This window comes from Protobothrops mucrosquamatus, unplaced genomic scaffold (genome assembly GCF_001527695.2).
Source record: "Protobothrops mucrosquamatus isolate PMUCROS unplaced genomic scaffold, P.Mucros_1.0 scaffold816, whole genome shotgun sequence".
Lineage (NCBI taxonomy): Eukaryota > Metazoa > Chordata > Lepidosauria > Squamata > Viperidae > Protobothrops > Protobothrops mucrosquamatus.
In genome coordinates, this window is record NW_015387079.1 from 67,174 (window position 1) to 77,418 (window position 10,245).

Consider the following 10,245-nt stretch of genomic DNA (forward strand, 5'->3'; position numbering starts at 1 on the left):
TATATATATATATATATATATTTCACCTACTTATGTAGAATAATATTTTGTGGAGTTAGGGATATTAATACTAGTTTACTTTTAGTTGAATAGTATCCTGGGATTAGGTTTGGGAAGTCCGGGGGTGGGGGGTGGGGGGTAGGGTTTTTTACACTGTGATGTATTTGTGATGTGTTTTTTTTTTCTATGATGAAAATAATAAAAATTTATATTTGGAAAAAAAAAAAAAAAAAAAGCCTTATGCTGCACTTTGAGCATAGCCTCCCCCTTCACACTGACTCTGGAATTCTGGAAGTCAGTGAGGATTAAGTTCGATGGCCTGAGTTTGACTCGAAGGCCACTACTGTTGCAAATCCTTTTGAAGGTGTCATATGAAATGATTGATAGAGCGGACCCTGTGTCCAACTCCATTGATAAGGGAACCCCTTGCAACTTCACATCAACGGAAAGCTTTTTTTTCTTAAGGGGCTTGTGTGTTCCTGTCCTCAGAATACTCCTGCGCGACACGCAGAAACCCACCCTGTGTTGGCTGGGGACCCTGGTACCTTTCTGAAGCAATTCTTCCCAAGGTTGGACCTTCTGGCGACCCAAACAAATGGAGGCAATGTGGGCTTGCCTTCCACATGCCCGGCAAATGGCGGAGCGGAATCTGCAGTCCGCGCGCTTGTGGCGTCCTCCACACCCAAAGCACTGAGGAGATGCTGGAGCCTTGTCTGGACGCTCCTTCAGCCTTCTCTCAACTGGCTGGTGTAGCCTATCCACCTCCTCTTCAGGATCCGTTTCTGGATCTTCTTGAGCGACCTCTTGATGGACGGTCACAGTGGCTGGAGGATTTCTGGCGAGCCACAAAGCCTTCACAGCGCCGCCCGCTGCTTCTTCAGCTGCAACTTCTCTCAATGCATCTTGGAATGAAACTTCTTCCTTGGCAAAGATCTTCTGTTGCAGTTCCCTACTCCTTAGGCCACAAACAAAATTATCTCGCAGCCTCTCTTCCAGGTCCTTGAATTCACAAGGCCTGGCTGCTTGTCTTAAGGCAGCAATAAAGTCCACAGCAGACTCACCCAGCCTCTAGTCCCTCTGCTCGAATGCGTGCCTCCAAGCAATTACAGACAGTTTAGGCTGGAAATGTTCTTTAAGCATTTTCTTCAAGTCAGCATACATTACTGACTCTAAAAGCTCAGGGGCCACCAGATTCTCTGCTATGTCAAACATTTCCTGCCTGCAGACACACAGCAGGGTTGCTGCTTTAAGGCCGTCTTCCCTTATCTGATTGACCCTAAAATAGTTCTCCACCCGCACCGTATGAATTCCAGCGCTCTGGGTGGGAAACATCAAAGTCAGATAAGTGGCCAATCTTAGACATTTTAAGTCTTTACAGCCCTCGTTAATGCCTTTCGCTGCAAGGCTTGTCTTGTTGGGGAAGGGGTCCGTTTGCCAAGCTCACCTCCAGCAATGCTGTACTGGCAGGCTGAGTCGCAGAGCTGGATGCCAACTTCCCAAGCTTCAGGACCTTCTGTGAATCCTAAATTCAGTTGTAGATCTTCCTCTTGCCTGCAGCGATCCCACCTTCGTCGCTAGTTTTATGTTTGCAGGGTTGAGGCATTGAACGGAGGCACATGGTGAACAAACAAGCTTCTTTATTGATCTCTTCTTACAACCAGCAGCAACCAAAAAGGCACGCAGGCCTTTTATACTGTCCTGAACCCAGACAGTGTCAGCCAATAGGAATCTGGCTGTTTTTGCGCCTTGCGCATGCACACAAGGCTGGCGATAGCCAGCCTGGTCCCGGGCAGCTTTTGGTCTGCCTGGGACCATTTGCAACATTTCTGAGCCTGCTGAATGCTTCAGCAGGCTCAGGACACAACAGTTGTTCTCCCACAATCTTTTTATTTATTGTACTGATTTCATTTTTATTTATTTTTAAAGAGTTTTAATTGTTGTGATATTGTTTTAACTTTTGGTGGTACACCATCCAAGAATCACATTTAGTGAAATGTGCAGTCATAGAAATGTATTTATTAATACTTTACTTAATAATGTATTATAAAAAAGGACCATTCTGTGGTTTCTGGTGATGGCATGTTGACATATCTCCTCCTGTGCTTGGAGAATTAAAAAGAAGGATCTTCTAGCAACAAAGAGGTGGCTGAGCCCACCCTACAAGATGAGAGGCTGTATCCTTTCTGAAAGAAGGATTACTGCAACAATTTGAAAACTCAAGGATATGCCATCCTCAGTTATTTTCCCATCACAGGTAGCCATCACCTTATCTACTCCACTCTACTTCCAAGACACAATAACTTTTAACTTATAGAAGGGTGAAAGTAAAGAATGGAAAGCAGAGTTAGGAACACTGAAAGAGCCCTTTATTCTAAGTCCCTCGATATTTAAGCTTAATTCAGGTTCCGTGCCTTTGTCCCTTGTGAGGCTTATACAAAACAAGGCAGAATGGTCTTTCATATGAGGGATTTAGTCAATATATGTGTAAAACTGGGACAAATGCTCTAAAAATGCATTAAGACTTTTTTTTAGCAGTTGAATTCTTAATGCAACAAAATGTCTGACTTTAAATCTTGTTTCCTTCTCAAATTCTAATGGAACCATTTCTCTTTTGTGCAGGCGAGAGATAGTTGGGGTTGTGGAGCCATTGCCTCACAACGAGGAATATTGTGACCCTGCTGCTCTATTTCATGTTGCCAATGACTACTCTTTCATAAGGTGTAACTTCTAACTCTTATTTGCCTTTTTATTTTTACTATTTTTGTTAAAAAGAATTTCAATTTCTTTTTGAATTCCTCAAATTGATGCACCATTTTAAAACTTTGCACACCTCTAATCTCTTTTGACAAAACAGTGGTAAGAATAATGGTGACATCTGGTAAGCTGAATGAAATAACTAAATATGATCAGCATTTTAATATAATAAAATTACTTCTATAAAACTAACTTTATAAAATGTTTTATTTATTTAATTTCTATAGCTGCTCAATTTCATACAAAATGTTGATATTCTTACTGTAATCAGTAAATTGGTTTTATCTTCTCCCCTTCCCTTTTCTAGATATTATACAAGGACCATTTACCAGTTCCAATTTCAAGAGGCACTTTGCAAAGCTGCTGGTCACACAGGGGAACTTTATAAATGTGACATTTCTAACTCTACAGCTGCTGGACGCATTTTGAGGTAGGCAAAAACTTGCTTCACAGTGTATTATTTGAATATCTGTAGTGAAATAAATTCTTACTGTGGATTTCAGATATCACTGCAAGTCTACACTTGCTTTAAAAGAAGAAACATGATAGGATGAAAATCAAGCCTTTCTTTTTCCCCTGTCAATTTCTCCTGTAAGTTGTTCAAGTTCCAAACACGCTATTGTAGGTTTAGATTCTGGATGGAAGAAAAGCAAATGCTAACATCCACATTAACCCAAAATCTAAAGGAATCTCCCAATAACCCATTGACTTTATGTAGTTCTTATTGATTTTAGAGATATGTTATATTACCTGGAAATTGATATTATAACAGCAATTGCACAGAGGAAGTTCTGTTCCATATTTTGTTGTATACTTTTAAGAGTTTTCTGGGTGTCAAGGAGATTGCTCTTCATTCTAGCATGCACAACTGAAAATCTGGGCCCTGTTTAACAATAACGGCTGAATTCTGTTATCCTAGTCATTCGAGACATTTGCCACAATTTTTGCTGGTGCTGATTGCAACTCACGCAGAGTAACTCTTCTTGAATTTAGTACACCTTATCTTCCTTTAACACAGTGTGTCTGATAAGTGATCAAAATTTCCTATATCTTTTTTAATACAGGGAGATGCTTGCTTTGGGTAGTTCTCAGCCTTGGACAAAAGCTTTAGAAAGTATTACGGGAAGCCAAAAGATGGATGCAACACCGTTTCTTCACTACTTTGATCCCTTACTCAAGTGGCTGGAGAAAAACAACAGCAATGAAAATGTTGCTTGGAATGTAAACTGGACTCCATGTAGGGTTTTTTTTGTATAATGTAATATATGTCTCTCTCTTTTTCGCGGGGGGAGCATCCTGGTCTATGGATGCTGTTCTTTGACCATTCCAGAGAAAGAACTAAAAAAAAACCCTCAAAAAATTCAGTAGCAATTTGAATTGTAAATAATAATATTTTAAAGTATACATTATTAATTTTAAGTTATTTATTTTTCTCTCTTTTTAAATCTAGATTCTAAGGATGCCATCAAAGTGAGGATCAGTTTGAAAACAGCACTGGGTGATGATGCAGTGAGTAGATGGTCTCAGGATTTCATTATTTGGGATTTTTTTAAGTAAAATGAAAATAGATCACAGTGCAATCCTAGGAAGATAGAAAGTAATTCTTATCTTTAGGCAAGCGATAAAGGTATGATGGGGAAAAATGGAGGAGTCATGGAAAATAGAAAAAATGTTGAGTATCTTGAATATCAGTGAACATTGTGTAAAAGATCAATGCATTTGGAAATCCCTTTGTCATATTTTGAGCTTTCATACAACACACTATTTTTACTGATGTTTTAGACATTCTTTCCTTTTCTAACCAATATGGCAAAGGCATCTAAATTGATGCTCTGAACATCACTTTTTTTAAAAAAAAATGTTTTTAATTCAAATTCCATGACCCCAAGAGGCAGGCTGTTTCATTGTTTAATAGTTCTTACAGTCAGGAAATTCCTCCTTAATTCAACTTAGGTTTCCATCTTAAAAATAACCATCCATTGATATATTATTTTGGTCCTACTCTCAGAAACAATAAAGAATAATTCTGAACAATTCTATGCTTTTTACAACACAGTCTTTCAGTTATTTGAGACATGTATTTTGTCTTCCTTCTGTTAATTTTTGACAAAAGTTTTTCTCTAATGGTGAAAACTTCATTCACTTGCATGGGGGGGGGGGAGCAGGAGGGAAACCGAGAATCCCTGTAACCAGAGAATAATTTGAAGGCTGACTCTATATTTGTAGAGATCCTAACATTATATTTGAATTCAGTTGTGTATTCATTTACATCAGGGGTGTCAAACTCAATTTCATTGAGGGCCGCATCAGCATTACGGTTGCCCTCGGGGGGCCAGGTGGTTGTGGCCAGGGTGGGTGCGGCCTACTGGGTGGGTGTGGATGGAGTGGGTGTGGCCTACTGGGTGGGCATGGCCAGCTCTACATCATTCGCGTCAAGGATGCCTGTGGGGGCCTGGCAGGAGTGGGACAGATCTGAGGGTCTCTGGCAGAAGGGGGTGGGACCAGGGCAAGTACCAAGGCATGGTCCACTGGAGGAGCCTCACTGTTCCTCTCAGGCCATGGGGGGGCCTGGAAGGTGGTGCGGCCTGCTCGGAGCCCTGGACAGCAGAGGTCAAATGCCCAACCTGGCCCTCGAGCACCCGCGGCACCAAGCCCAGTCCATTTCCCCAAGGGGGTGCCCAGCTGCACTTAAGGCCACTGCTGCTGTGCTTGCTCTCCTTAGCCAGGTTGCTCATGATGGGTATGAGGGCAAAGTCAGAGGGAGGCCCATTCCCTCTCCATGGGAGGAGACCCAGCTTTGTATCCAAAGCTTCCTTAGCAATAGGATGGGAGACCCCCAGGATAGGCCAGGAGGAGGGGGCAAGGGGATGGTAAAAGGGCAGCAGGGCAGGACTAAGGCAGGACTTCCCTCAGACCCTCCCTTTCCTTCTTTCCTTCTTTCCTTTCTTCCTTTCTAAGTACAGAGCGGTGGGAAAATATTTGAGATGAGGGAGGGAGAAAAACAGGCAAGAAACGCAGCTGGGGAGGTGTCACCCTTCGTGAGGAATGAAGAAATGCACCATCGCCTGGAAATGGCCAGCACATGGCCCTCACCTACTTCACATATCTGGCTTGGTGGGTTCTGGGGGAGAGGATGCCATGAGCAGTGTGAGAGTCAACGTTGCCTGCCCAGTTTCGGCAGGCAGCGAGGTACTCTCCTCACAGCGCCAAGAGGCTGAGCCAGGCGGCGTGAATCTGAAAAGAAGTGCAATGCCACTCAGCCCCTAGCCTGCTCGGTCTTGGCAGGCAGCGGTGCACTCTCCTCATAGCACCGAGAGGTTGAGCCGGGCGGTGCGAAGCTCGCCAGCTTTGCACCTTGCTGCCTGCCACCTTGCTGCCTGCTGAAACTGGGCAGGCTGGGGGCTAGGCAGCATTGCACTTCTCATCAGATTTGCGCCACCTGGCTCAGCTCTTGGTGCTATGAGGAGACTGCCCCACTGCCTGCTGAAACCGGGCAGGCTGGGAGCTGGGTGACCTCACGCTTGTTTTTGGATTTGCACTGTCCGGCTCAGCCTCTTGGCACTGTGAGGAGAGCGTCCCGCTGCCTGCTGAAACCAGGCAGGCTGGGGGCTGGGCGGCGTCGCACTTCTTTTTGGATTTGCACCGCCTGGCTCAGCCTCTCGGTGCTGTGAGGAGAGTTCCCCGCTGCCTGCCGAAATCCTTCCCCTGGAGCCCATCAAGCCAGATATGTGAAGTAGGCGAGGGCCATGTGCTGGCCACTTCCAGGCGATGGTCCATTTCTTCATTCCTCACAAAGGGTGATACCTCTCCAGCATGCACCCAGGGGGCGGGACCGACGCGTCAGGGGCTGGTTCCTTGCTGTTTCCAGATGGCCTTGTGGAGCTAAGACTGAATGAGTTTCAGCATAGACGGCCACCACAAAATTGTACATTGGCTCCCGGCCGGCTTGGGCCAGGGCCAAGGCAATGGGGGCCGTTCCCTCACTGTTTCCAGGATAGCTTCGCGGGCCACATGAAACCACTTTGTGGGCTGCTTCCGGCCCGTGGGCCTTGTGTTTGACATGTCTGATTTACATAGATGAAATCATGTATACAAAGATGTCCCAGTAAGGTGAAAGTAATTTGAAAAGTACTTTCAAGGGGTCATATCTAAAGATGTAACTGTCAAGTAATTGTCACCTTGAATTTACAGTACAACTGGGATGAGAGTGAAATGTATTTATTCAAATCAACCATCGCCTATGCCATGCAGAAATACTTTTTAGAGGTCAAGAATAAAACTGTACTGTTTCAGTAAGTATATTCCTCCTTTTATCTTCAAAGGGGATTACTTTTATACTATATTCATGACACTGGTGTCTGCAAGTGGGGATCAAACAAGGCAAAATAACACCCCATTTATGATCGGGCGCCGTTCAGTTGCACTGCCATGACTTTCATTTTGCCTTTCTTCCCTTGCCTTTCTTCCCTTGAAGAGACCATTGATTTTTGATTACATCTAGATTTTAAAATGTATATATGTACAGGGTGTATGTATGCGTGTGTGTGTTTTTTTATGTGAGTATATGTATATACCCTCACACATGCCAGACTACATTAATCCAGGGCAGAAACATAATAGTTTATGATAAAAGTCAGTAATTAAAACATCCATAACATATATTTAATAATAAAAATATCCATGGTAAAAATTAACAGATATCTGTAAGAACAGATATAGCAGTTATTATCCATTACCAATAATACTAATAATAGCAACTAGTAATAATAAAGATGATGAAGACATATTAACCATAGGAAGAGCCCTCTCTCTCCAGAAGAGTCCTATCTTAAGCAATTTCTGGAATAGTGTAATAGATAGGATTAGTTTTAATGATAAAGGCTTAATTAATTAAATACATTATTAGTTATAAAAATTCTATTGCCTTTTGAAAACAGGAAAGAAAAAAGTGAATTTTCTTTGCCCATAATACCAGTTCAGCTCTATTTTCCATATTCCTAGAATGTTTCATATGGCTCAGTTGAGCAATGGAAAAAGAGGAAAGGAGAAAGGAGAAAAGGAAAAGGAGAAAAATGGAAAATATTGTCAAGAAAACTGAAGTATAGAGATGGCCAGAAGATAATAGAGAGAAATATCTAATATAAAAATATGTGTGAGTGGGACAGGATGTTGCTCTAGTCTTTCTAATCATTTGTGTAAGGCTGCCAGAAGTATAGACTCAAATAATTTGATCCTGAAGAAAAAAATCTTATTTACTATGTAAAGCATATTAAGCTAATTTTAGTTATTGGTGTCCATTTATTTTGATTCACACTGGATATTTCATAAAAGATTAAATATGTATTTTTTGGATGATTTGAGCTCATTTTCCACCTTTTTGTATATATAAACATTTATTATGTAGTCAATGTTTGCAATGCATATATTCCAATGATAATAGGAGGGATCCCTTTGTTGGCCTATAATTTGGATCAAATATTAACACAGATGGTTCTAAGCCTGAATATTTCTAATCAATACAATTTTCTCTCCACCAGAATAGATAATGTCTATGTGAGTGATGTGACACGGAGGATCTCCTTTTATTTTACAGTCAGCATGCCAAAAAATATTTCAGAATTGGTTCCTAAATCTGAAGTGGAAGAAGCAATCAGGTGAAACTTTGGACTGTAAACAAATCAATAGGGTCAGAGTGATTTGTACTTGGACAGGAGATCCTTAGGGAATATCAGGGCTATGAATTTAAGATTGATAAGTCAAAAAACATCCCAGAAGAATCATGGTAGTTAACCATTTCTGTGTTGTTTTTGAAGAAACTTATGGATGTATTCATGAAGTCATTAAAAACAACTTTTTAAATGCAGGAAAATAGAGTAAAGATTGTATGAGTAATTTGAAAAAATGGCATACAAGCAACATTAAATTATCTTGCTTTGTATGTATAATCAAGTTCAGACATGAGAAAAGCATGTAATATTGATGTTAATAAGTTGAGCGACATCGTTGGAGTATGGATAATCAGTTCATATACAACATACAAAACATGATTTTTTTCAGAATGAAATAAGAATGAGAAAGTCAACAAAAATAGCCCATTTCCAGTGTTGAATCATGTATATAATAATTATCATCTTAAATCTTTATTGTGATCATAGAACAATTCAATCTAATGACATTAAAATTTAATACTAAGATCAGATCTAACAATTTTCTTCTTGTAATTCATTAAATATTGAAATTTGGTAACAATATACCTACTATATATCAACATCCACCTCCAAATTCAATAGAGTAAATAGATAGATCAAAGTATGTTCACAATGTATTGAACTGTCAGACTGCAATCACGTATACATTTAGGTAAATAAATTATAACGAATGTAACATAAGACTGAAAAATAAAAACTGAATTACAAGGCAAATAAAATAAGAATATGTCTTTTACCACTTCAGAGTAGTTTAAAAGTCTAAAAGCATTTAAATATACTATAATGTCAGGAAATATGAGAACTGTCAATGAGGCCTCTATTAATTGTGAATGTATAACTTTTTATTTATTGATAAAATGGAAAAGGGCAAACAAAATAGCGGAAATTCTGAGAAGAAAGAAAGAAAGAAAGAAAGAAAGAAAGAAAGAAAGAAAGAAAGAAAGAAAGAAAGGAGAGAGGGAGGGAGGGGGGGAGGGAGGAAGAGAGGGAGGGAGGGAGGGAGGGAGGGAGGAAGGAAGGAAGGAAGGAAGGAAGGAAGGAAGGAAGGAAGGAAGGAAGGAAGGAAGGAAGGAAGGAAAGGCAAGCACCTAATACTTGTAACGTTTATCACAGCAGGGTCACTTTACAATTGCAATAAACACTTTAGTAGAATGCTTGGAAATGTTTAAAGAAATTTTCCCACTCCATTTACAGTCTATCTCGGGAACGTATCAATGAAGCTTTCAAACTGACTGATCAAACTTTGGAATTTGTTGGCCTCTTACCAACATTGGCACCACCTTATGAATCACCCATAACTGTGTGGCTTGTAGTATTTGGAGTTGTGATTGGTCTTGTAGTGATTGGAATTATTACCTTGATCATTATTGGACAGAAAGATCGAAGAAAGTAAGTGCTATTTATGGATGCTGTAGTCTTAAGTCAAGGTTCATTTTGTACAATATAAGACTGTGTTTCTCAACCTTGTGAATTTTAAGATAGGTGGACTTCAACTGCTAGAATTCTGCAGCTAGCTCCTTTCTCAGTTCATGTATCTCACTGGTACTTTTAACCAACACCTACCATGTCTTTTTTTTTTTTTAATTTTATTGAAAATTTTTAAAATTTTTACAATATAACTCCCCACCTCCCTCATACCCCACCCTTCCCCACCCCCCTCCCTTCCCCCCGACTTCCCAGAGCTACACACAGGGTTTACAATACAATAATTATATTCTGTCTTAAATTATATTATCCTTAAATTAACAATTCTATAACATCCTTTAGCTCTCTTCTAAACTAA

The 10,245-nt window shown here is 40.5% G+C and overlaps 1 protein-coding gene across 1 annotated transcript in view; it reads left to right on the top strand.

Annotated features, from left to right (window-relative positions):
- ACE2 (angiotensin I converting enzyme 2) overlaps positions 1 to 10,245 on the top strand; it is an 81,422-nt gene that overhangs the window by 60,834 nt on the left and 10,343 nt on the right. The window contains exons 11-17 of the mRNA XM_029284675.1: positions 2,620 to 2,718; positions 3,062 to 3,184; positions 3,819 to 3,991; positions 4,205 to 4,263; positions 6,946 to 7,046; positions 8,292 to 8,408; positions 9,657 to 9,851. Of these exons, the coding sequence (XP_029140508.1) occupies positions 2,620 to 2,718; positions 3,062 to 3,184; positions 3,819 to 3,991; positions 4,205 to 4,263; positions 6,946 to 7,046; positions 8,292 to 8,408; positions 9,657 to 9,851 (867 nt within the window). The remainder of the gene's footprint in view (positions 1 to 2,619; positions 2,719 to 3,061; positions 3,185 to 3,818; positions 3,992 to 4,204; positions 4,264 to 6,945; positions 7,047 to 8,291; positions 8,409 to 9,656; positions 9,852 to 10,245) is intronic.